The sequence below is a fragment of the Phoca vitulina genome, unplaced genomic scaffold (genome assembly GCF_004348235.1).
Source record: "Phoca vitulina isolate PV1807 unplaced genomic scaffold, GSC_HSeal_1.0 scaffold48, whole genome shotgun sequence".
Taxonomy (NCBI): domain Eukaryota; kingdom Metazoa; phylum Chordata; class Mammalia; order Carnivora; family Phocidae; genus Phoca; species Phoca vitulina.
The window spans coordinates 8,501,271-8,529,125 of record NW_022589751.1 but is presented as its reverse complement, the minus strand read 5'-3'; the positions used below and the strand labels follow the sequence as shown (position 1 = coordinate 8,529,125).

Genomic DNA, 27,855 nt, shown 5'->3' with positions numbered 1-27,855 from the left:
CGGCTGCCATACTGAACGGTGTAGGCGGAGAACGTTTCCAACGCTGCAGGAAGACAGTGCGGCTCCAGAGAATCAGGAGAAAACGCCGCCACTCCTGGGAAAGACCAAAACTTCCCGAAAACGGTTACAACAGGTGGCGATTATAATGGCAAAAAGATAAGTTTTCTTCTCTATCCCTTGGCTATTTCCATCCCTGCGTCTTATTTTCCCTTCAGCTCCTAGAAAATCTGTCTTCTCCTTTCCTTACTCTTTCTCTCCCTAGCTTCTCACATTTTTTCCTACCCCATTTCTCACCCCCTTCTCTATTTTCTCTAATAACAACTATGCAGTCCACAGTTAATGACTGCAGCATTTATTGAGGTTTATATTCTTTGATATTTCTCAACGTTAAAATTTAATCTTTCTGTTTCCAAAAAAATACAATATTTAGAGGGAGATTTTTTTTTTTTTTTTCTTCTTCTTCTTTTTTTTTTTTTTTTTTAGGTGTATATGACCTTCTGTGTATTTTCCTCCCCGAGATCATTATCCTTCCTTAGAGTTTCTCACCTTTCGAATCCGGGGTGGAAAAGATAAGCAATTCTCGTTCCAGCCTCTGGGGCTTCCCTCTTGGAGGAAGGGCTCGGTCCTTGGGCCGCTACTCCCGCGCGGCACTCCGCGGCCCCTCTCGTTCCGCTGACCTTCTACTGTCACCTAGCGGAGAGAAGAGGCAAGAGCTCCTCCGCGAGTTTGGCCGTTACCAAGCGACGGAGGCGGTGCGCGGCCTGGCCTAAGGAGGAGGGCGCACACTAAAAGCTGCTGGAAAGAGTGTAACAACGCCGCTTTCTATTGGCTGGAGAGCTCTCAGCCATCGCCTTGAGCCAATGAGCAGATGCATGCGGATGACGTCAGACGAGATGCGACTCCTCCCATCCACCTTCTAGCGAAGCGCCTGGCGACCGCTGAAACCGGCTTTAATCTCCTAGGGGTCTTGACTTCCCCATGTTCATCTCGCCCCATGTGCACCTCGCAGCTCGCGCTACTGCAGGTGTTCTTCCTGATGGTCCCCGAGGGCATCTGGCCTCAGCCCTCTTTCTCCCCGTTAGGGGCTGTGCCCACCCCTTCGGACGTGGGGCCAGCGTCGCCGGGCGGGACCCTTCAGTCCTCCACGGAGGGGTCTGAAACTCCCTGGCCTGTGTCTGGGATCTCTACGGTGGGCCCTACGGTCCTGACCCCCTCTGCACCTGGGAATGGGACCGCAGACCTCTTCCCAGGTGAGGAGAGGAGATGTGGGGATGGAAACCACTGACTTGGATCTTAAAATTCTGTGAGCAAAGGGGATTTCCACAAAGTGAGGAGTGGGGCTATCGGAAGAGGGGAATTCGCGCTTGGAAGTTTGGGAATCCTCATCCCGTTCGCTCTGCTTTATCTTCATAGTCTTACCGATCTGTGTCTGTGACTTGACTCCTGGTACCTGCGACATAAATTGCTGCTGCGACAAGGACTGCTATCTTCTCCATCCGAGGACGGTTTTTTCCTTCTGCCTTCCAGGCAGCGTGAGGTGAGCTGCCGTGTGCCGGTTGAATCCTAAGAAAACTGGGACCCTAGAATAGGTCATATTTGGAAGTAGGAAGAGTTACCTTTCCTGCCTTCAGCCCCCACTTCCATTTCTATAAGTGAAATTACCTTGGTTTTTCCCAGGAGTGAAGTTCCTCCTCGAATTCTCTAGAGCAGGGCAGTCCAATAGAAGAGGACTTTTGTGTTGGCCTGTGGCCGCCCAAGGAGGCCTCTCTTAGGCATTGACTGACATCCATGCAGCACCTTTTTGGACCTAACCCTCCGCTTCTAATCTGTTCTTCATCCTGTTTCCTCTCAGGTCTTCAAGTTGGATGTGCGTGGACAACTCTCTTATCTTCAGGAGTAATTCCCCATTTCCTTCAAGAGTTTTCATGGATTCAAGTGGAATTAGGCAGTTTTGTGTCCATGTGAACAACTGTGAGTAGAAATGTGTTGGCTATTCTTGTTACCTAACATTTGTTGAAAATTGGCTTTGTGTCTGAACTTTTGTTTTTAAACTTTTCTTTTGTCTGTTGAATTTCTATCATCTGCCCTTTTCTACCTCTCTGCTTGCCCCCTCTCTCTTATTAGTGAACATTTGCAATTTCTTATGCCCTCTTGGCTGTGGAACAGAAAACCCATACAGAACTTTAATTTCAGTCATCCTTGTTAGCCGTAAGGACATGGCTGCAGGAACTTGAATAGATTTCTATATTGTTTTAATATAAATTATAGACTTATTAGAGAATATACCTCTTTGGAGTGTCTGAAAATTTAAATGTAGAAATTATGAAGTGAAAGGAGGGAAACATAACAAATTCATATACTTGAGAGATGGAAACATTATTATTAGGACTGGTCAGTTGAAGTTTAGAAGAAACAGGAAGGAGAGGACAAATTTAATGTTATCTCTAACTTTGCCATGTTCCAACAGAAACAGTACCATTTTATTGCGCTAGAGACTAATCTGGTATGGGGCAAATGTGAGCATTATTGAACCTCCTGTTTTCATCACAGATTGCTAATCACTCACATTCCTGGCATCAGGGACTTGGAACTGCCTGGCATTCATTGGCCATATTCTTACCTTAGATCTTAATAATAAAACAGTAGTTCTTTTAACAGAATATACATGCAGTAGAAGGTGATAAAAATCAGAATTATTATCTTTAAAAGTGGAGTATTATTGATTGTGAGTCTTCTGGGACAATGTTCTATAACGTAATCTGAGTAGTAGGAATAAAAGTATAGCAATGTGTAAAAATTTTTTTGAGTTTACACTTAAGATGAGTGCATTTACAAACTTTACTGTGTATGTATTATGCCCCAATAAGAATACTTTTTAAAAGCAGTTACTTGGTGTGCCAGATATTTTTAAATAAATATTTTTCTTTTATCTAAACCCCTTATCTTTTAAAAAACATTTTAGCAAAATTAAACTATTTCCAGAAGCTCCAAAAGGTCAATGCAACCCACTTCGAGACCCTGGCTACAGAGTTTGGAGGTGGATCATTCACTTCAACATTCCAAACCCAGTTGCCACCACCTCATTACAGGGTGAGCCTGGGGATAGGGATGGGATTGTTTGGTGTGGTTTCTCCCTCATGGCTGACAGTTGACCAGGTATCTTTAAGGTACACCCCTGCAACTGGGTCAACCACTGTCAAGCTCTTTTAGAAGACAGTATTATGCACATTCACAAGCGCTTGAGTTAATTTTTGTTTCTACTTTTTCTTTGCTGGTGGAGTTCAGTCCAATCTCACTTTGAATAAATTTCTACTATACTTTGTTCAGGCTGGGGACCCCATTTTGACTTACTTCCCCAAGTGGTCTGTAATCAGCTTGCTGAGGCAGCCTGCGGGAGTTGGAGCTGGGGGGCTCTGTGCCGAGAGCAATCCTGCAGGTGAGTCCAAAACAGAAGTGCCAACGTTTTTGTTCCATTTAAAATAGGCTTTCTGGGGCGCCTGGGTGGCTCAGTCGTTAAGCATCTGCCTTTGGCTCAGGTCATGATCCCAGAGTCCTGGGATCGAGCCCCACATCGGGCTCCCTGCTCCGCGGGAAGCCTGCTTCTCCCTCTCCCACTCCCCCTGCTTGTGTTCCCTCTCTTGCTATGTCTCTCTCTGTCAAATAAATAAATAAAATCTTTTAAAAAAAATTAAAATGGGCTTTCTTAGAAATCACTTTAAAAAAACCTAAAAAAAATTGTTTTTCACAAAAATAAAATGGGCTTTTTCTTTTATCACTCCCTTAATTCTTTGTGTTCTAAGGTTTCCTGGAGAGTAAAAGTACAACCTGTGCTCGTTTCTTCAAGAACCTGACAAGTAGCTGCACCTTGGATCCAGCCCTCAATGCTGCCTCTTACTATAATTTCTCAGTCTTGAAGGTGGTATCCCTTCCCTCCCCACTGTCACTGTTGTGGATATAAAGTCAGCATGCTTCCTGCTATTGGGTTGTGGATAAAGCACTGAACTGAAAGTCAGAATGCCTAAGAACTACATAAAAAACAGAGGGCCCAGAAACTCTACCCTCTGAAGAAAGATGAAAGAGTTGGGGGATATATCCAGGATAAGAGATTCTACCCTCCTGGATAATGGGATTGGCTTGGGAGGGTGACAAGGGATGACATTTCACTATCTCACCAAAACCTCTTGCTTTTGCTGTTCAGTAGAGCTCTGCACAGAGTAGGTGTGTCGTAGCCCAGCCTCTCCTCAGCTTTACTCATAGCATTTAGTATAAAGAAGAGTCAGGTAGAAGAGAAGAATCATTCTAATATGTTGATTTTTCCTCCCCACACGTGAAACCACAAGCTCCTGGAGATTTTCTCTGAGGGTGTATGCACACTCACGGTTCTTGCTCTTCTCTTTTTCTAGGTTCCAAAAGGTATGACTGATCTGCAGAATATGAAGGTATGACACTGTTTATCACGGAAAAGGAAGGAGACTATTTGGTCCTTTTGCATCTGAGGCAATTTCAATCTAGACTAATTGTGAAAGGAAATCTATGTGTGATGTATCAAACTCTTAAGTGTGAATCTAAAACATTGTTTTCCCGTGTATGTTCTATATGATTAATAAGCATCACATGAAATACGAATTCATAAGGTGTTAGATAAGTTTGGGAAACGTTGGGTTAAGTAAAGTTAAATACTATATTTAGAGTGGACTTCTTAGAGTCTTTAATGTGCTGAAGGGACTTGGTACTCTCTAAGAGGGGAATACCAAATATAATATTTCTAAAATTTATTTGGGGGCACCTTGCTGGTTCAGTAGAGCTTGCAACTCTTGATCTTGGGGTTGTGAGTTCAAGCCCCGCACTGGGTGTAGAGATTACTTAAAGGAAATAAAAACTTAAAAAAAAAAAACAAAACACACAAATTTGTAAAATTTATTTGACCACGGAACCTTTATTTTATATCTAGTGGAATTAATGTTCTGAGAAATACGTTTTGAGAAGTGCTGATTTAAAATGATTTTTGATCTTAAGTTGTAGGCTGGCAATGGAAGGAAAGAGGAAGGTGGTCAAAAATGAAAAATACTCATTTCAGCATAATACGTAGCTAGAAGAGAAAATACTGCTTTCATTTCAGTTGATTTGCTTCTTTCCCTTGCTAGTTCCAGGTTCCTGTAACCCTTATCTCACAAGCTGGTTCTCCTCTCTTGTCTGGAAACACTTGTCAGAATGTGGTTTACCAGGTGAGGACGCTGACCTCAGATTCTGGACTGATGTTTGTTGATCAACATTACCAAAGGTGCCTCATCTTCCATTAAGTACCAGACCAACCCCACATGAATTTTTGTGCATGGAACTTAACATGTCAAGAATTGAGCCCATCACCTTCCTCCCTACCATATTTCAGTTTCCATTACTACCATCCTCTAGTATTTCACGTACAAAAGATTACAGTTACTTCTGACTCCTCTTTCTTTACCCACTTGTGGTTTATTATAGTTCTTACCACATTTTCTTCTGTTGACAAAATCAGTATCATCTGAAAATCTAAAATAGAAGAGTCAACTTCTTTTCCTCCATTCTCCCTTTTGATCACCCTACAGAAGGAAGAATTATCTTAAACATCATTGTAAAGACTGCTCAGAAATCTAAGGTTACCTTCAATTGCTTATGAATTCCATCTCCAGCTATTATCTTCATTCATCCTCAGACATTGGGAGAGCCAAGTAAACCGGGTGTCCATTCCATGCTCCTTCTCTACTCACGTCCTCTGCACATCTTCAAAACTCATTTTTCTTCCCTTTCAATCCTTACCATAAACTTACTTCTCCCATGAACCCTTTCAAAGAGCTCTATCCAGTCTCTTTGCATGTGTAGATAGATTATGAATTCTGTCTTTTCATGGTATTTGTGTTTGGCATTTTTAAGATTACTTGTTTAGTCTCCCTCATTCAGTTATTTTTTTTATTGAGATATAATATCACTAGTTTTAGGTGTACAACATCTTTTCATATATACATATATATATACACACACACATATATATAGTGAAATGATTACCACAGTAAGTTTAGTTGATATTCATCACCGCACGGTTACACATTTTTCCTTGCAATGAGAACTTTTAAGATCTACTCTCTTAACTTTCAAATATACAATAAACTAGCCACTATGCTGTACCCTCATTCACTTATAATAAAACTCTTATTAAGACAGAAAATCTTCGGTATAATTGGCCCATTAAATAATTTTTATTAATTCTACTTTTGTATTTCAGGTCATCTATGAGATAGAGACCAATGGGACTTTTGGAATCCAGAAAGTCTCTGTCAGTTTTGGACAAACCAACCTGACTGTCGAGCCAGGCACTTCCTTACAACAACACTTTCTCATTCGCTTCAGGGTTAGAGCCCTTCTGCTATAGGGGATTGAGAGGGGAGGAAATACTGGATTAGAAATAGTGCCCGTGCTTCTGTGATACATGCAAAATAGATTAAGAATATGAAGGCCTAGGGTTCCACAACCAGCCTAAAAAAAAAAAGAAAGAACATGAAGGCCTAGTTCAATCTGTCAGTTGAGGCCTCAACATTTCGTATTTCATAATTTAACTACAAATGACAGAGATTCAGCAATGTTTATTCAGTAGCATTTTCTCACATTATCTGGCTCCCCAGTGAAGCAGGACTTTTGTCTCAAATCCAAACTCTTTTTTTGAATAGTCACTTTGAATCATAAACTCAGCCTACCTCCCACAGAAATTCTTTAACTAGCTTTTCTCATATTTCTGGGCATTCAGCAGATTTTTGTTTGTTTTTCACTTTTACTCTATATTTCTGCGTTATTTGAGTTTATATACTTATAATGAATTTTTACTTGTATATATTTATGAACATGTCAAAATACAATGTGACAGCATTCAGCATTTTACTCATTTCCCACTTAATCTAACTTTCCAATCTTGATCACCATCTTCTGGCTTTCTTCTACTACTTTCTTCTTTTTGAACCCAGCAGAATCATGTTTCTTCTCCACTCTGCCCTCAAGTGATCAACCAAGTCTCATGCCTCTCAGTTTATCTCTGGAACATCTGTAGTTAATTAAAAGATATTTCTAAATTATGTTTAAATTCCTCTCATTTCAGCTAGGCTGAACATAGCATCAACTGATAGTAATTTTTGAGAAACAGGGTTGGTCGATCCTTGGTTATAATCCTTGGTAGAAGTAGCATGTAGTGAATTTCAATTTTTAGATCACTCAGCACCTATTTTAGTGAATAAAAAGTAAAACACGGAAGTTTTGCAAGACACTTCTGCAAAATGCTCCACTGTGGAAGGGAGCCAGATTGTTTGGTGCAGCTAACTTACTGCATTGCCATAAAGAAGGGTATGAAGCCAAGCAGTGGAAGGTGTGAGAGCATGCTTTTCTCTGTAGGTGACTTTCCTTCACTCTTTCTGCAGGCTTTTCAACAGAGCACAGCTGCTTCTCCTACTGGTCCTAGAAGTGGGAATCCTGGCTATATTGTTGGGAAGCCACTTTTGGTCCTAACTGGCGATATAAGTCACTCTGTATCCTTTTCTGGAGCTGTGTAGCCTGTTACAGCCTAATGAGAAAAGCTGTGGCTACTGATGTTTTGGGTTTCCCAATTCTGGGGTCCCCTGATTTTTTTAGGTATTCAGGACTTTCTTTACTGAACCATTAATACATTATGTTCTCAAAGTTGTTGCTACCAAAGGCTTTAAAATGTGTTAAACTGATGAAGGTAAGGATCATGACTCATTTCTGTTTGTTTTAATGAAACATTTTTATACTGCGATGTGGTTAGCCATTTTTTGGGAAAATAGTTACTGCCTCTGTGTGTTTTTTAATTACTAGAGGAAAAAAACGTATTTGTGACTTGAACAGTGTCGTGACATTGGTCAAATATAGTGTTAAGGAAACAAGAGCATAAATTTTCCAATCTGCCTTCTTTTTATTCTGTTACACTCTCCTTGACCATCGCTTTCTACCTCAGATGACCCTCTTACAGAGCCAGGGTGATGGAATTTGCTCTGTTAAGAGACATGAAGTACAATTTGGAGTGAATGCAGTATCTGGATGCAAGCTCAGGTAACTCTTTGCTTCCACATCATTTCCCACAATTTTGTCTCTCTAGGGAATATGTCGATATGACAACTTTTATATTTTGAATGACAATGCTAGTTAGGAGTAGTTTTATAATCTAAATAATGTTAATACTGCTGAAAGTTTTCTGACAGTGTTCTATATCTAATAATAAGGATTATTTTCTCTATTTATTTTATAATATCATTTTTAAACTTTGGATTAATATGTTAGCATTGGACTCCAGCCTCCGTGGTGTTTCATTTCAGGCTGAAAAAGGTGGACTGCAGCCACTTACAGCAGGAGGTTTATGAGACTCTTCATGGAAAGACCAGCCCAGAACATGTTGCCATCTTTGGTAATGCTGTCCCAGCCCAGAAGAGAGAGTGGACAAGGATTCTCAGCAGGAACTGCAGTGTTTCAGTAAGGAGAGAAATACATGTTCTCACAAAAACTCACTTCCCGTTTTGTGTGTAAATTATGGATATCAGAATTAAAACCAGCCCTGTTTCTATAGATGATGGGACTCTCATAGAAGGAAGATAATGTAGTCATAAAAGGAAGAGTACAAGAAATCATGCCCATTTAAAGTCATTATTTCAGGTTAGGTTTATACCTAACTTATTTTCCTTACTTGGAAAAAAAATTTGAAGGTAGAAAAATATTTGAAGGTAGAGATTGTTCTGTGGTTCACAATCAACCTACTCATAGTAAGAGAAAAATAAATGTATTTATTTCATATATATTTCAAATATTCTCTTATATTCTTGAATGTTTGGTCAACATAGATTCTTTCAGGTTGAAATTGTGTTCTTTCTGTTATAAAAGTTTACATATTTACATTTAATAAAAATACATTAACAGGTTAAAAATTCAAACTATGTATAATGGTATTAAATGCAAAGTAAAAATCCCAACAACCCCTGCCCTGGAAGGAACCACACATAGCTGTTTCTGTTTTTACTTTTCCTGGTGGCCTCCTAGATCAGTGCCAACGGGTGTATCTCTTGACTCCAACCCAGGTAAAATAAGTAAATCTGCTGTGCTAGTCTGTCTTCTTCCTCTTGCCTACCCCCTATCTCCTCACTGTAGTCAGCCATACCTTTAATTTTCTTTTCTAATTTTCAGTTGTTTATTTTTCTGTGTAAGTAATGTATACACTTGGCTCAAAATTCAAAAAGTACAAAATAAAAATCTCTCTCTCAGACAGCTCTTCCCTTCCACACAGGCAACTGAAGTTACTAGTTTCTTTCCTTCCACAGATCCTGCATGCTCACACAAGTAAATAGTCTTGTACTTTTTTTTTTTAATCCAAATGGTATAATATCATAAACACTGCTCTGCACCTTCCTTTTTTTACTTGATCTTAGAGTTTCTTCCTTATCAGTACATAATATGCTTCCTCATTCTTTGGGAAATATAGCTGCATAGTATTCCATTACATGGATGAACCAGAATTCATTTAGCCAGTGTTTTTGGTGGACATTCAGTTTGTTTTCAGTCTTTTGCTATTATATACAATGTGGCATTTTGTAACCTGGCTCAGGCACCATTTTGTACATGAGAGAATAAACCTATATGATAACTTCTAGAAGTAGAATTGCTAGATCAAAGGTATATGCATTTAAAATTTTAATAATGTCAATTTATTCCCCATACATACAGTATCCAGTCCCATCATTCATCTGTGAGACTGCTTTTTCCCCTTACTCTCAGCAACAGTGTTATGAAACTTTAATCTTTTTTCATAAGTGAAAAATAGTATCCCAGTATAGTTCATTTTTCTCTCACTATGAGTAAGAGAGTTTTATTTTTCTCTCACTATATTTTGATACATGGTTGAACAATTTGTATTTTATTCACTATTATTTATTTATATTCCTTGCCTATTTTTATTGAATTATTGGTCTTATGACTTATAGGAAATCTTTGCAAATTTGAGAAATGGACCTTTTTCTGTGGTATGATTTGTAGATATTTTTTCCCAGTTCGTCATTAGTCTTTTGACTTCATTTCTGTTGGGTTTTTTGTTTTGTTTTGTTACGGTTTTTTGCCATGCAGACACTGATTTTTATATTGTGAAAGATAACCAATTTATTTTTTTTTAACTTTTGAGTTTTGGTTCAGACTTCGAAAGGCCTTTCTCCTTAGCAATTATTTTGGAAGTGCCCTTTTTCCCTTCCTCAGCACTATTATGACTTTATTCCTTATATACTTTGTTCCTCTTAAGAAGATGGGAGGGATAAGTAAACACATGTACTTGATCCAGCCTTTGGGCAACTGAAGTCAAATTGAATTCTCTTAAACCTCCAGTATAGCCCTACAAAGGAATTGTGGTTTGGGGTGATTGTGACTGAGCATAGTAGGAAGAGGATGGTTAGTGACAAGGTTGAGATTATACTGGAACTATTCTTTATTCTTTTTTTTTTCTTTAACCTACTATTTATATTTTAAAATCACATTTTCAAAGAAGATTTGTCAACATAGAAAAGTATTCCTAACATAGAATAAATGAAAAGAAAGATGTTTAAAAATATTTGGAACAAACACATGAAAAGCTGAACACCGTTAGCCATTAAGGAAATGCAAAATCACAATGAGATGCCACTTCACACCCACTAGGATGGCTATACTTAAAAAGATAGACACCAACAAGTGTTGTCAAGGATGTGGAGAAACTGGAACCCTTAGACATTGTTGATGGGACTGCAGATGGTGCGGCCGCTTTGGAAAACATTTTGATAATTCCTGAATAAAGTAAACTTAAATATGTTCTGTCTCCCCCATTCCTAGTTTATATATGTTATTGCCAGTGTCTGAGCTTTACTGTAAAAAGGTATGAAGCTGGAAAAGCACAAGGCATATTTGAGGATAGTTTGTATTTGCTAAGTTATAGTAACTCACTTCCGTCAATCCTTCTTACCTCTTAGAATTAATCCTCCTGGAGTCAGACTGCTTGGTTGGATGTCATAATCTAATCCTGAAATGTCTTCCTTAACCTTTCACTGCTTCCGTGTCCAAATCCTTTGCTTCACTCAAGTGGTCTGCTCAAGGCCATGCCTCCGTCACACCTAGCACATAGAAGACACTCAGTCACTGTTACGCAGGTTAATCAATGAATGTCCCTCTGTGGCATCATGTGCTGTTCTACTTGCACACCTTTTTATATGCCATCTCTCTACCTGAATTTCCTTTATCATCACCATTCCTTCCAGTCACATATTACTCATCCCAGGCCCATGAAGCCATCCTCAACCAGAAGTGGCTGTTTCTTCTGGCATTCCACAGCACTGACTATGCATCACTCATAGAGCACTTCTTACAGCCATTGTACATTTTATTACATTTTATTAATCTCTGTGTTAGTCATTTCCCATTTCCGTTTTAGAATATTAATTTTTTAAGATCCAGGACAATGGTATGATCTATTGTGAACTTTTGTGTTCTTTCTCTTAAGTCATATTACCTTCTCTGTTATATATAATGTTTAAGAAGCAGTGGCTACTTAATGCATGGTAACTGACTAGGCGACCATCAGCAATTCAACAGATGCTTCTTTACCCTTCTACAGGCTGTACGCTGTACTTCCTGCTGTGTCATACCCGTTTCCCTGGAGGTCCAGGTGTTGTGGGCATATGTAGGCCTCCAGTCCAACCCACAAGCTCATGTGTCCGGAGCCCGGTTCCTATACCAGTGCCAGTCCATAAAGGTAAGTCATGGCTTACCTGGCAGTGGCTTATCTTGCAATGCTTAGTTGTCTTATAAGCTGTATGATAAGCTTTTGACAGTGAGAGCCAATTTATGCTACCAGCCAACATTTGGTTTTAGTGAGCTGACACAGCTTTTAAGTCAATCCTACCTGCCTGCTTATTGAAATTAACATGTTGTCATGATAAACACAATCTATATCCTTTTCCCCAGTTTGTTTTCTCTTCTAATTTCCTGAACCCAGGCTATAGTATAGGTTAATTTCTTTTCAATTATCATACCAGTGTTACTATACCAGTTGATTTAACTACAGAAAACATTTTCCATAACTGTGCATTCAGTGTGACAGTCACATACTTATCAGAGTCTCTGAGCCCGTTGATTGCTTAAAGATATTTCTGGGGTTAGTTGGTAGTCATCAATTCTTGATTGGTTGCACTCCATTAAAATAAATAATTTTACTATGTAGTAAACATATACCTGTTGTTTATGATGTGTGTTAGCTCACCTTTAACACATCTGCCTTGATTTTAGTATCTAATCCTTAGCTTTAGAATTGTGAAAACAAAAATGATTAAGTCCCAGTGAACTGATTCACATATAAATTGCATGCTAGTTTATTAACTTTTAATGAAAATTAAAACTAATTGAAATTATTACCTATATGTCATTGCATTTACATCCCAGAAAAGAAAGAAACTAGAGACTACATTTAGGCCAGAAATAAAATATCTTTAGCTCCTTCTCACAACAGGGTTGAGTACCTTAGCTCTCTTTGCCTACAAATGGGGTTAAAACTCAGGTTACCAGAAATTGTTAGTGAGAGCACTCCATTTTTTCTCTGTATTGGTTTACTGAATAAAATAGCACTATTTCTGTAAGACTCTTTTAATCTGTTACAGATCCTACACTGAATATGTTGTTTTATTTTTCTAAACTGTATCTTTATTTGCAAGTACCTATGTAGTTTGGGAAGATACCCACAGGACTATTCTTTTTTCTCTGAATCTGTGGTTCTCTTAGGCATGGAAGCGACCCAGTTCTTCTCTCTTATGTAGATATTTTAATCATTATCTTATTCTAATACTTAGTAGAGGTTAGCTTTTTGGGTTAGTTTTCCCCCTCTACAAAATCACACTTTACAGTCATTCACATCTAACTGGCCTGAATGGTTGACAATTGAGAATTTCAGCTGTGCTTCATTCATGCGTAACAAGACAGTATCTATTCCAATCATGGAGCAAAAATTAACTGTGTTGAACTTACTGAGAAGTGGTATGGGATATACAAAATCATGTGCCTTTACTTATGACAATTTAAAGGATGTACAAAGGTAATTTTGACTATACAAAAATTTTCACTTTAAGGGCTGACTTGAGAAACTCGCCCTCATGAAAGTTGCCATGCCCCTATAAACATAAAAGGAGTTGTGAAACAATAGTGTCATATCAGAAAAAGTTAAGCAAATACGAATATTTATTTCTATAATAAAGAGACTTATCATCTGTATTGAAAGACTTTTTTACTTCTTCAGTCATGAGTGGAAATTTTCTCCTGAAGTCCTATAAACATACTCACTTTTCTCTTTATGTGTTTATATTTTGATTATTCTTAACTTTAAAGATTTTTTTTTTTTAAGATTTTATTTTTATTTGACAGAGAGACAGCAAGAGAGGGAACACAAGCAGGGGGAGCGGGAGAGGGAGAAGCAGGCAGGGAGCCCGATGCGGGGCTCAATCCCAGGACCCTGGGATCATGACCCAAGCCGAAGGCAGACGCTTGATGACTGAGCCACCTAGGCGCCCCATATTTGTCCTTAACTTTAAACCCTTATCCACACAGGCTTGTTTCTCAGGACTTCCTGTGAAATTTTTTTCTTAGAATAGCAAGAGACTATTGTGAGAAAGCTAGTGTACATGTTCCCAAAGCTTCTAAAGGAAAAAGAAGAGTTAAACTTTCAGAAGATAAATGTTCTATGATTTTCTCCCTACCCACTGGCCACATAGTTGATAGCAGTCTCACGTAGGCTGTGTCAGTCAGCTTGGTGTATCTGAGTGATGGCAAAGAAGTAAAGCTGGGTGGCAAACTGTAGGCTGTGGGCTAGAGTTAGCCTGTACACTTGTTTCGTTTTGCCCACAGTGTTTTGTTTTGTTTAAATTTGTGCCACATTTAAAAATGAGGAAATTTCATGTTGACATCCAGATTTCTGACTTCTCTTGAAAATCTAGCAATAGTGATCCTGCAGTCCTGCGTGGCATAAAATCTCTTGTCACTGAATGGTGGTTTCCACTTTTAAATAGAGTGCCCCTTTCACACAACCTGCGCCTACCCACCTTTAGCCATCCCACTCTTTCGTTGAGGTTATCTGCTTAGAGCGGTAAGCATTTGTGTTTATGACGCTTGGGATGAAGCTGCTAGGTGGTCAGTTAAATTTTGAACTGAGCTGTCTGAATGACTTCATTGTACAGATGTTGCTTTAGAAACACTTTAAATTCCTCTCACTATAGAAAGTGAAGTAGCAAAATTTTGGAAAGTCCCCAGGGACAAACTACAAAGCACGGAAGAATTTAAGCAAAACACTGTGTAGACTTCCCTGTCTTCTTGTATGATAATAATAGCTAAACATTTATTGTCATTTACTTAGTGATAGTTACTGGTAGTGTTTTTTACAATTTTTTTTTTAATAAATGTTGCATCCTCACAACAAACCCATGAAGTAAATAGGATTTACTTACATGGTACTTTGCTGCTTATAATTTTGTACTAATTGAGCATTTAAAGGGATCTTTAAGTTTGGGAATTAATAAAATATAATATGTCTGCTATCTGAACAGAAACTTTTTTTTTTTAATTTTATTTATTTATTTGACAGAGACACAGCGAGAGAGGGAACACAAGCAGGCAGAGTGGGAGAGGGAGAAGCAGGCTTCTGCTGAGCAGGCTTCCCACCGATGCGGGGCTCGATCCCAGGACCCTGGGATCATGACCTGAGCTGAAGGCAGACGCTTAACGACTGAGCCACCCAGGCGCCCCTGAATAGAAACTTTTTTAATTTAAAAAGAAAATTATCTCTAGAAAGAAACAACTACTTTTGCAGAATATTCTAGATCAGTCAAAACCAAAACAATAAGTGAGTGACAAGAACAATGTAGCATCACAGGATCAAGGCTCTGAACCTTTATAGAATTATAATATTCAATTCATCTTTATCTTTAAATGGATTATCAAGCTTTTTAGATTATCTAGGAGACCTATTTTTTGCAGTTTAGGGAGCATGGGTGTTGAGTCAGTGAGACATAGGTCTAAATCAAGTTATTTTATTTCTCTAAATCTAAGTTTTATCATCTATAAAGTGGAGATTAATAATATTTCATTGGATTATACAGATTAAATGAGATCATAAAAGTAAAACATATTTCCTGGCACATAGTGAATACTCAGTAAATATTGCTCATCATATCATCATTATTTTTATCATCATAACTTTTTTGGTTCCAAATTTGCATAGAAGTAGCATATCAAGAAGGTTTAAAGCAAAAAACCAAAGAGATAAGCAGGCATTAGAGCAGTATTTTTCAGTCTTTGTTGGCCATCACCCATGGTAAGAAATATATTTTACAGTACAACCCACATTATAGCACACACATATATAAAGCTGAAACAAAAGTTTTAGGAAACAGTATTTTATGCAATGCACTGTGTGATATTGTCTATTCTATTGTTGATTCTGTTCTTTGTTTAATGCTAGACACTAATGGGTCACAATTTGCAATTTGAAAAACACTTGGAGAAAATGCATCTGTGACTACATTTTAAAGCTAATTATATTATTTAATAATTCCTCTTATTTATTATAACTGAGGGTTGGCAGTGTTTTATATATCAATCATAGCATATGCTAGAATGATTGCCAATCTAGCTCTGTCATAGTGGTTTTTAATCTTATGGACCCCACTGAGAATCTGTTGGAAGCTATTCACCTACTAGAAAAATGCACAGACACATAATATTCTTTATATAGTTTCAAGGGATTTATTGATTTCTTAAAACCAGACTAAGAACTATACTAAGAAAGATAAAGAAAACTAAATAAAATAAGAATGAAATTTACTGATTTTAGAAATAATTGCTATAAGGGAAAGGGCTAGGAAGTGGCTGGATTGGATCACCACCATTGGGTCATTGTGACAGTCTGTAAAGTTTGTCATTAAAGTCTTCCTTTTTCAAGGGTCAATCAACCACTGTTTGCTTCTATTTCTTAATGAATGATAAGACTATAGAAGTACTTGACCCCCTTCTATAGTTCTTAATAGCCTTTATAGAAGAACTTTACTTAGTTCACTGGGTTGTTTTCTTTTTACCTCTTTTTTGTTGTTGTTAAGAATTGTGAAAGTTGGGGGCGCCTGGGTGGCTCAGTCGTTAAGCGTCTGCCTTCGGCTCAGGTCATGGTCCCAGGGTCCTGGGATCGAGCCCCGCATCAGGCTCTCTGCTCAGCGGAGAGCCTGCTTCTCCCTCTCCCACTCTGCCTGCTTGTGTTCCCTCTCTCTCTGTCTCTCTCTGTCAAATAAATAAATAAAATCTTTAAAAAAAAAAAGAATTGTGAAAGTTATGCTCATTGTTCCATATGTTAAAATATATAACCACTTGAGATATCTCCCTGATACATGATGTTTAACCACATTTTTTCTTTAACATATTTGTTCTTTTTGACTCATTTGAAAATCTTGGTAATTTCATTGACATCTTTAAAATACTGAGGAAATTTATAATTTTTCATTGGTTTCTCCCTCAAATATGTGTTTGGCCCTAAGAAAATATGGAGAAATAATGTGTACATTATCTAGCAGAATATTGTACATAAAGAATTCTTTTTTTCCCCCAGAAATTATTGTTCTCCTTAATTTCACTTTATTTAAGTCATCAGTTCTCCTAAAGTTATAGTGTCAATATCAGATATCACCTAACTTCCTAAAGATCATGTACTTACATGAGGAAAAATTACTTTTACATGGGCCTTTACAATATGCTTTATAGTTAAGTAAGTTCTAATCATCATAATAGAAATCATCATACCTGATTGTGTTAGATTTAAAGAGACTCATGAATAAAACAGTCAGATGCAGTTCATTTTTTTGCATAGGATTCTGATTTGGACAAATGTAAATCACATTTTGGGATAGTTGGGAAACTTGAGTATGGACTATATTTTAGAAAGAAATATTATTAACAGGAAAAGGTACAGGTTTTTTTTTTTTTTTAAGTAGGTTAGTAAACAGCCTGCAGAATATGATTTCACATGGATGTCTGTGTGTATAGGTCAAGATATAAATGTTAGTAGTGGTATTCTTAGAGGTGGAAATAATGGTGTTTTTATTTCTCAGTTTTACTTACCAATAGTCTTAACTTTTTACATTATGATTTACTGCTTGTGTGATAAACTTTCTTAAGGTCACTAGAAATAACTAGATGTGACTTTAAAGATGAATTTATTCAGTTTCATTTACAGTAGCATGAAAAACATAAAATACTTAGGAACCAATTTAGCAAAAGAGCAAAAGGCCTGTTCACTATAAAACATTATAGAGAGAAATTCCAGGAGACCTAAAGAAATGAAGCAATATACCGTGATCGTGGAGAAGACTCAACATTAAGATATCTGTTCCCAAATGGATTTATGGAATGAATAGCAAACCCCAGAAAATCCTAGCAGGCATTTTTGTGGGAATTGACAGCCTGATTCTAAGATTTACATGAAAATGCAAAGGACTTAGACTAACCAAAACAACTTTGAAAAAGAAGAACAAAGTTGGAGGGCTTACTCTGTTGATTTCAGGATCTACTCTGAATCTCAGACAGTGTGGTGCTGGTATAAAGGTAGACAAATAGACCAATGAGGAGAAATACAGCCCAAAGATAGATCCACAAATCAATTCAACGAGAAAAGGACTTTTTAAAAAAACAGTGGGTGCTAAAATAACTGGATAAAACTAGAACTACTAGATAAATATTGGGGAAAAAAATGAATTGACTCCATACACAAAAAGTACTTAGGCTGGCATCATAAACCTATATATGAAACCCAGAGTCACAAAACTTTTAAAAGAAATATAGGAGAATATCTTTGCAAATTTGAAGTCGGTAAATATTTTTTAGATAAACAAAAATCATAAACCATAAAACTAAAAATTTGATAAATTGGTCTTTATCGAAATTTAAAATATCTGCTAATCAAAAGACACCTCTTTGAAAGTGAAAATGCAGGCTATAGTTTGTGAGAAAATACTTTTCAATGCATTATCTGACAAAATATTAATATCCAAAATATAAAAAGAATGCCTACAAATAAATAATGCAAGGACCCAAAAATAAATAAACAAATAAACAAACTGAAAATGGAAAGATTTGAGCAGATAACTATACAAAAGGAGATAAACAAATGGCCAATAAATGTGAAAAGGTGCTCAAAGTCTTTAGTCATCAGTGATATGCAAATCAGAACCATGAGATACCACCCACTAGGAATTCAATAGAATATTTACTAGAATAACTAAAATCAAAAAGACTGATTACATGAAATCTCAGTTTTCATACATTGCTAATGGGAATGAAAAATGTTACAACCATTTAGTCTTTTACATAATCATCTTCCCTGTGACCCAGCACTTCTACTCCTGAGTATTTATCCAAAGGAAATTGAAACCTATCCAAAACAAGACCTGTAAAGAATGTTCATAGCAGCCTTATTCATAATAGCACAAAACTGGAAACAACCCAAACATCCATCATCAGGAGAATGGGTAAATTGTGGTATATTCACATATTGGAATTCTCACAACAAAACACTGAATTACTGATACACAAAACAGTATGGATGAATCTCAGAAACATTTGTCTTGAATGAAAGAATCTAAACACACACAAATAACACTTTAAGATTCCATTTATACAAAGTTTAAGAACAGGCAAAAATAAATCTTCAGTCATAAAAATCAGAAAGTGGTTGCTTCTGGGAGAGAGGGAATAGACTGGAAAGAGGCACAAAGGACCCTCTGAAATGATGGATATATTCCAGATCTTGTTTTGGGTGTTGTCTGTATAGCATATACAATTGTCAAAACTCATTGAACTGAACACTGAAGATGTATACATGGTATTGTATATGAATTATACCTCAATAAAAAGCTAAAACGAAAATACACAGGGAAAATGAAAATGAAAGGCACTGATTAAGGGGAAATACTTGCAATACCTGTATCTAACAAAGCTCTTGTATGTAAAATAGGGAGCTTTCAGAGCTCAGTTATGAGTTATATACTTGAGCAAAGATGGATTGTTCTAGTTCATGAAATGTGCAGCTACAAAAACGTAAATCTAAGAGATGGTATCCATGGCTCTTCCTCTAATAGTTTTTTTCTTTTCATTTGTAATGATTTGACATAGAGAATTAACATATAATGTTTTAAAATTTGTGATTATAAAGTTGTAATATAGTAATATATCAGGTGTATTTATTATTACCAAAGCCAAATGAAACCTAATCCAGACTTTTCATGTTGTTACAAAGTAAATCATATTTGGGGACAAAGGATTTTGCTGCATGTAAGCTGGATTGAAACAAATAAAGCCCCTAAACCTCACAAAGTGTTAAAACAGAATTATTGGTAGTGATTTCGGAAATAAACATCATAAAATATTATAGTTTAAGGTAGAAATAAATTAAATCAACCATACATAACAGAACCGGATCCACAGTAAAAGAAATGTGCTGACTTGGCTGTCTATCTTTTGTTTGTTTTGATAAAAGAAATGAGATGACCAGACTTTGAGGGTGGGGTTTTTTTTCCCAATGTTCTTCCTACACATTCATTAAAGAGTGAATTCTCTAATTTTGCTTATACATAACTTTTATACATAACTTTTAAAATGCAAATAGAAAAACTTGAGTCTTCAGATTTTATGTATAACAAACACACTGAACTTAAAAACCTTTTTCTTCATGTGGTACTAAAACACAAATTCTAAAATGGGTCAATAACATTCAGTATTATCCAGCGACCTGGCAAGAGGATTCAAGTTCCTTTTTTTTTTTTTTTTAAAGATTTTATTTATTTATGTGAGAGAGAGAGACACAGTGAAAGAGGGAACACAAGCGGGGGGAGCTGCAGGCAGAGGGAGAGGGAGAAGCAGGCTCCCCGCTGAGCAGGGAGCCCGATGCAGGCCCAATCCCAGGACCCTGGGATCATGACCTGAGCCGAAGAGACACAACGACTGAGACACCCAGGCGCCCCTCAGGTTCCTTTTAATTATGGACTGTCTACTAGATTGTATTTGTTCTAAACCTCCACACAACTATGGAGGCAATATTCTTAATATATGAAGAAAAAGTATTTCATTTGAAATATTAATTTATAAATAAATAAGGAAGGAAGGAAGAACAACTTTTAGGGATCCTAATTACAGTGTTGTGGGGAGAATAACGGGTCAAAGTGATCTGTAATTGCTGACTATTAAATAGCTATGGCAGGGCACCTGGGTGGCTCAGTTGGTTAAGCATCTGCCTTCGGCTCAGCTCATGATACCAGGCTCCTAAGAACAAGTCCCACATTGGGCTCCCCACTCTGCGGGGAGTCTGCTTCTCCCTCTGCCCCTCCTCTCTGCTCATCCTCATCCTGCTTGCTCTCTCTCTCTCAAATAAGTAAAATATTTTTAAAAAATAAATAAATAGCTGTGGCATACTTTCTTCCTTGTGTTGTATTATCTCTTGCTATTTTGTATTAGTGCCCTATCTCCAAAAATACCTGTACTCATTTGTCAAAAAAAAAAATCTTTATTGAGTGCCTATTTTGTGCCAAGTACTATGGTGGATGCTCTAGGTATGATGCATGGTAAACAAGATAGACATCATCCCTGCCCTTATGGAAGGTATAGGGCAATACTGAGATAAAATTTAGAACACTGTTACAGAAATCATCAGGAGATACTGATAGCCTGGGCCCAGGTGGGGGCTGTGAGGGCTGCAGGAAGTAGACAGAGTTCAGGAGATTTAGGGGTGTCACAGATAGGACCTGACTGCTAGGATGTGGAAGTTGAGAGAGAATGAGTCAAGGATAATAGATAGGTTTTCAGTTTGGGCATTTCATTCATTTATTTTATATCCTACACGTGATAAATACCCTGTTGACTACCAACTATAATTTTGCTTTTTGCAGTTACCTTTCTGTTTTTCACCCTCTCCTTTTTTTAATTTGGTGGGTATGCCTGAGGTTTCCTTCCCCTTTCTGTTTTGTTTTGTTATGTCTTTGTGGAAGACTGCCTTCACCCTACTAGAACCCACTTTGCCTGTAAAGTGCCTGGAAATATACCTCTTCCCAAATGGCCCTTAACCAATGCCTGAAGGATGCAGGAATAGAAAAGCCCAACCCCCTTGCCTTGGGTTAGGACAACACAACTTGTTGGGACTGTGAAACCTACCTTATATTTCAGAGTTCCCCTACAGATTTGACTAATGCTAGATAATGGTATAATTTATCAAATTAATTAATAATTGCATAATTTATCGAAATAATACATATATATGTTTTTTAAAGTAAAAAATACCAGAAAAGAGGATCTCTTAACAAAAAATAAAATGCGATATCCCCTATCGCCTTGATTCTAAGCAATATTGAACAGTTACCTCTTGAATCATGAGTTTATAGGTTATTTATTGACTTCCTATTTTTGTACAAAGATGAGTTTAGCCTGTTTCTCTCCTCCTACCACTCTCCCAATATAGTTACATCAAAATACTTTATTAAATCAATATTCAGTGTTTCATTATTATGATTATATAAATATGCTAAGCCAGGTCGTTAAATTTTTGCAAAATTTTTCATTTCTGAAATTAATAATTACCTCATATTTCATTTCTTTAGTTTTCTTTGAGCTAAGGGCTAAGACGTCTCACACTCTCCAATCTAAAGTTTCTCTTAATGCAGTTTTCTGAACAGTTGAACTTGCTATGCGATATTATCAATTCTACTTTTTCCTATGTATTTTCCTCATAGTGACCTCTATTACCTGGTGTAGTATAAACTATGTATTGCCCACCAGTTGTTATGGAACTTTCCTGTCATCCTAATTCCTCTTGCTTCTTCTGTTAGATTCACTGTTTACTAGACACTACTTTTTCCTTCTTGGTTGATTCTCTTGTTTTGATGGAGCTCAAAATCTAATAACCTCTTTGAAAAGAAGGCACATGTAAAGTACATTTTTACTTTAGTTCGCATGTCTAAGGATAGCTTTATTCAACCATCATCATTGTCATTATCATATCAATTATGATTGATCATTTGACCGGGCATTCTAGATTGAATTCTAAATTGGAAATGATTTTCACTCACAATTTGAAGGCATTCTTCCATTGTCTTCTAGTTTTCAATATTGTACAGAAGTTTTTTTTTTTTTTAAAGATTTTATTTATTTATTTATTCATGAGAGACAGGGAACGAGAGAGAGAGGCAGAGGCAGAGGGAGAAGCAGGCTCCCCGCTGAGCGGGAGCCCGATGCGGGGCTTGATCCCAGGACCCCGGGATCATGACCTGAGCCGAAAGCAGACGCTTAACCATCTGAGCCACCCAGGCACCCTGTTCAGAAGCTATTTTAAGATCTTTTGCTCCTAGTAGTCTGAAGCTTCTGCAATATTATGCCTTGGGTAGGTTTTTTTCTGCATTCTTTTTTTCATTATACCAAACAATTTTGGGGATTTTTTTACTCTGAAACCTCTGAGAATTTTCAGTTCTTATTATTTGTTTAATAATCACACACACACACACACACAATTTTCTCTGTTCTTTTTGTAACTCTTGTTAATCTGTTACAGGGTCACTAGATTGGTTCTCTAATTTTTTTTCTTTTCTCTCATTTTGTCTATCTCTTTCTTTACCTTTTTGTTCTTTCTAAAAGAGTTCCTTACCTTTCTTTTTTAACCTTTTTACTGATTTTTTCTGACTCCATTTTTAAAATCTAAGAGCTCTTACTTTCTATTTCATTTCATAATATCCTTTTTTATATATATTTAAAGATCTGGGGCACCTGGCTGGCTCAGTCAGAAGAGCTCGTGACTCTTGATCTCCGGGTCATGAGTTCAAGCCCCACCTTGGGTGTAGAGATTACTTAAATAAATAAAACTTTAAAAAAATAAAATAAAAAATAAAGATCTTAACTTTTCATCTTTATCTTTCCTTCTCTGTTTTTTTCTGAGCTTATTTATTCTGCTCATTTGGTACAGTTTTTCTCTTTAATGTGAGAAGCTTCCCCCATACATCTGGCAGTCCCTAGCTGTCTGTCCAACATAAGAGTAAGCTGTCAAGCTAATTGAAAGCTCTGTGCTCATGAATGAGACTTGCTGACTGGTGGCCTTCATAGTAGGGCAGTTAGGTGCAGTTGCTATTGGGGTTATGGAACTTGTTGCTGAAACTCATCATTTTCTCCAGAAAAGACCCTCCTGATTCCTGACTGACGGGTGTGGATATAAGGCCATCTGTCAGCATTTTGGAGCTAGATGAGGGAAGAGATTTCATTATACAGAATAATTTTCCCATTTTTAGTTCCATACATCACTCTGCCCTTCTTTATGCCCAATGTCCCTAAATCCAGAATTTCTCTTATTTAAATTGTCCAATCTCTTGTTGAGGTGGGGAAGGGGTAGTTGCCTGATCACACTGAGGGGGTATCATTCAGTAAGCACTTTCTGTCCCTACCTCATGCCTGCCACCATGTTATATCCTATCCTCCCCATTTTCTTTGTCTGGTTAGTCTCAGCCAGTCTTCCATGCCTGGCTGGAGTCAAGGTTGCCTTTTCAGCCTTAGCCTAGGCAGGCTGTCCTGGAATGCATGTGGTTCTTTCAGTGCCTCAGAAGTTACATTACTTCTGTGCAAAGTCCCTCAGGAACTTCACTGTTTTAAAAAAAAGATTCCAAAGAGTTAATATGACATGCAAGATTATCACAGCACTGGCCCCATACCCATTTTTTTAAGTACCTAGAAAGGTTATTCCAGGCAAAGTTGTGTTCCCAGAGGCTGGTATTTGTTGTTGCCAAAGACCACAGCAGATAGTATATAGCATCAGGGTAAACAAAGTTGAGTGGAGAAAATACTCCTTTGTGGTTCAACAAGATGTTATTTACTGCCAAATTATAATCAGAAGTCTGATTGGTAAGCACAGAGTCAGAACAAAAGGAATTTATTTTACGTAAACTTGTCTCAGTCATCAGGCTACAACTGTACCTGCCAAAAGCTGTGCATGTTATTCGATCAGATACTTGAGTCAGCTTGACGAGGTCCCTTCTTCCTGGAGCATCTGTTTCATTTGACTTGAATTGGGTGGTTGAGAGGATCCTTTCTAACCCCAAGATTCTGTGAATCTGATGGGCTTTTTATCTACATTACGGAGTTCTTTGTTTTTCCATGAAGTTTCACATTTCTTTCTGCAATTGAAGATGGAATAGAATTGCCACTACTACTTGCACATGTGTGCTGCTTCAGAGCCTGGAGCCTTCTGGGACTTGATAAGGTAAAGCTGCTAAGCACGTAACAGCACAGTTTCCCCATCTGGCCTCTCTGATACCAGCCAACTCCCCATTTGGGGGAAGCTAGAGTCAGTCTTTCAGCTTGCGGTAGGTGTAACTGTTCACAGTTCTAGTGTCATGGACTGCTGCTAAGAAATTCTTTTTCTGTGTATCATAGAATGAGAACTACATAGGACCAATATGAGAAAAAGGCATATTCTGCTTAGAGCAATTTGGTTTTGGTCTTTTTTCAGGGAAAGTAATAATCACAGTCAAGTTAGAGAGCTATATGAATGGGTACCAAGCACTGACCTGTCATGGACTTTCTTCCTGCAGGGTTCCCAACAAGTAACAGAAATACCTTTGACAACTGTTGTGACCTTTGTGGACATTACCCAGAAGCCAGAGCCTCCAAGGGGCCAACCTAGAATAGACTGGAAACTGCCATTCGACTTCTTTTTTCCCTTCAAAGTGGCATTCAGCAGAGGAGTAGACTCTCAGAAAGGCTCAGCTTCTCCCATCCTTATCCTGTGTCTCTTAGTACTTGGAGTTCTCAAGCTAGAAACCAAGTGAAACAAGAAGAATCAGATTTTAATTTTCCCTGTGGGAAGTTCTGAGACAGCCTACTTATCTTGGCTAAATAGGTCCATACCTGCTCATGACCAGAGGTGAGTATTTTAAGATAACAGAGGACCTAACTGAAGGAATGTTTGTATGTGAAAGAAGGGATTTTTCAAAAAGCAATAAAAATATCTTCTTTGTCATGGCTGTCTGCTTAGGACTCTGCAGACCACCAAGTACACATTAGGTTCTTCTCAAGCTAGGAAGAACACAAAGAGCCCTTCCTGCAGCCCTTCAGGTTGTGTTATGCCTCACTAAAGTTTTGCAAGATCTTCATCCATCTGCTTACAGGCACAGTTAGACCCAGCATAGAAAGGAACATGCTCCTGCTGTCCTCCGGATGAACTTGGGAATAGATGCCCTCTGGACTTAAGAGGAGCTGACTATTGGGAACAGAAAACTGCTGGCTAAGGATTTCATCTGGCTTCTCCCCACTCCCTTGGGCCACACTCTGCTGGAGCATGAGTGAGGAGAGCAGTTCTTTCTAGTCAGTTTCCAAAATGAATGTGGAATCCCAGCCTCCCCTTTTTACTAGCAAATGATCCTACCAGTCATTTCTGTATTTTTCCTCCCTTCCATTGTGGTGAGAGAAATAAAACTGATTGAGAGCTTTGTTGTACTAATTCCAGCAGCACACAGAAGCTGACGTGATCACCTCATGATTATCTATGTGCATGAGGCTTAAAAAGAGGGGGAAAAAAACCTTTCATACATAGCACAATAGCATTCAAATCTAAGTACTTGGGTTCTTTTCCTGGGATTGGAGCTAAATATAGCAGGATAGGTAAGATTGGGAGGGAGCGTGGAAAGGTGGAGGTGATACCAGGAGCCAGAGGGTTGGGAGCCTAAAGTGACTGTAGTAGAAACACTGAATGGGCAAAATAGGTGCTAAGATGGGGAGTAACATGGGAGCTCATTATATGAGGACTTGAAAGCTAGGCAGAGAGAACTGGGAGATGGTCTGTTTTTTTCCACAGCGTATTAATTATCTGAATCTAGAACTGCCTTTTAATAAAACATACACTTAGTTGTAATAAATCCTACTTCATGAGCAGAAAATGCTAATTGTAAAAGCCATCTCTGACGGGTTTATCATTTTGCCCGCTCCAAAGTACCCTGAAAGTAACCTACCTCCCTGGAAGAAAGTGGCAAGGTTCTTGTAGCAGTTACTACCAAACGAGGAGGAAGTGCTTCTGTACAGGGGAGATTCTGCACAGGGGGAGTTGGGACCTGGGAAGCTGATGGCATGGTTCCCACTAGAGTCCATTATGTAGATTTTAATGTGAATTCAGCAACCCTGCCTCCAAAGAGGCCTGTACCAAAACAGACCACAAAGCTACTATTTAGGGTCTCCAGTTTGAGCTTCTTAAAGGGGAATAAACTTATGTGACAATTAACCCTATATTACGGCGTAGGAGACATCTAATTTACTCCCAACAGCCTACAAGTCCTTCTTAGAATCTGGTCCCTCTATTTCTTCATTTACATGCTTATTCCCATGCCCAGGTGCTATGAAACTATTCTATGCCTCTACCAAAAAAAGTTAAATATAACTCATACACCATAAGTCACCCTTTTAAAGTATACAATTCAGTGGTTTTTAATATATTCAGATTTATGTAACCATCACCACTAATTCCAGAACATTTTCATCACCCTAAGAAGAAAGCCCGTACTGATTGGCAGTCACTTCCCATTTCCCCTTTCCCCTGAGTTCCTAGCAGTTACTAATCTATTTTGTCTCCATATAAATTTGCCTGTTCTGGACGTCTCATATAAATGGAATCCTACAATATGTGACCTTTTGTGTCTGTACTTCTTTTACTTAGCATAATATTTTCAAGGTTCCTGTTGTAGCATAGATGAATAAAACTCCAGTGTATAATTACACCACATTTTATTTATTCATCACTTGATGGACATTTGGGTTGTTCCTACTTTTTGGAAGTTATGATTAATGCTGCTTTGAACATTCATGTACAAGCTTTTCTGTGGACTTAGGATTTTTATTATTTTGAGTATATACCTAGGAGTGGAATTTCTGGGTAATATGGTAACTCTGTATTTAACTTGTTGAAAAACTGCTGAAGTACTTTCCAAAGTGGAAATCCCACCAGTAGTGTGTGAGTATTCCAATTCTCCACATCTTTGCCAACACCTGTTATTGTCTTTCTTATTTTAGCCATCCTAGGGGGTGTGCAGTGGCATCTCATGTGCTCTACCATGCCCTTTTAAACCCCAGAAATCAGCATATCTGTTCTTCCAAGATAGGAATACCTCAAGTGTTCTCTTCCTCTCTACCTCTCTGCTAATTTCATTAGCTTGTAAACCAAGTTTCCATTACAAGACTACTTAATATACCTTAAATAAGATTTTATGGTTATCTCTAGTCACTCTCCTTGTAATAGACCTCCAATACATTTTTTAAACCATCTATAGAACAATGCAGTCTTCTTAGTTCCCTCCCTTTTATCTATACAGGTTATCAGCTCTTTGACTTACTGCACAAAAGGTCTGTATTGTAACCATGTATTCAATTTAAGGAACAAGTTTTATTGTAAAGGGGTATGTACAATTTGGATAGAATGAAATTGAAATCCTAGGCAGACATTGCAGGTGTGGAGAAACAAGTACTCTCAAAAGCTTTTTGGGGAATTATAAACTGGTAGAAACTTGGAGAGAAGGGCATATAACTATTTGGTAATATATATCAAAAGCCTTAAAAATGTTCATAAACTTTGTTCCAACAATTCCACTTATTGGACATTTTCAAGGAGGGAAAAATATCCAACAGTGGAGAAGTAAATATAATATATCCATAAATTGCAATGTTGTACAACCACTGAAAATTGAGTAGACTTACCTTAATTACAATATGATCTATTTTTAAGTGAAC

The 27,855-nt window shown here is 37.7% G+C and overlaps 1 protein-coding gene across 2 annotated transcripts; it reads left to right on the top strand.

The window, feature by feature from the left end:
* The first annotated feature begins 552 nt into the window (after positions 1–552).
* Positions 553–27,194, top strand: TCTN3 (tectonic family member 3). Of its 2 annotated transcripts, XM_032432469.1 has the most exons (14): positions 554–1,250; positions 1,414–1,537; positions 1,853–1,971; positions 2,963–3,090; positions 3,328–3,436; positions 3,801–3,916; positions 4,404–4,439; positions 5,145–5,225; positions 6,260–6,385; positions 7,440–7,547; positions 7,994–8,088; positions 8,352–8,505; positions 11,654–11,791; positions 24,675–27,192. In XM_032432469.1, exons 1-14 carry the CDS (start codon positions 869–871, stop codon positions 24,909–24,911), a joined length of 1,953 nt encoding a protein of 650 aa, XP_032288360.1. In that variant the 5' UTR covers positions 554–868; the 3' UTR covers positions 24,912–27,192. The 2 variants fall into 2 exon arrangements, with proteins under 2 accessions (XP_032288361.1, XP_032288360.1); XM_032432470.1 differs by lacking the exon at positions 6,260–6,385 and having other exon boundaries at positions 553–1,250; positions 24,675–27,194.
* Positions 27,195–27,855: the final 661 nt, after the last annotated feature.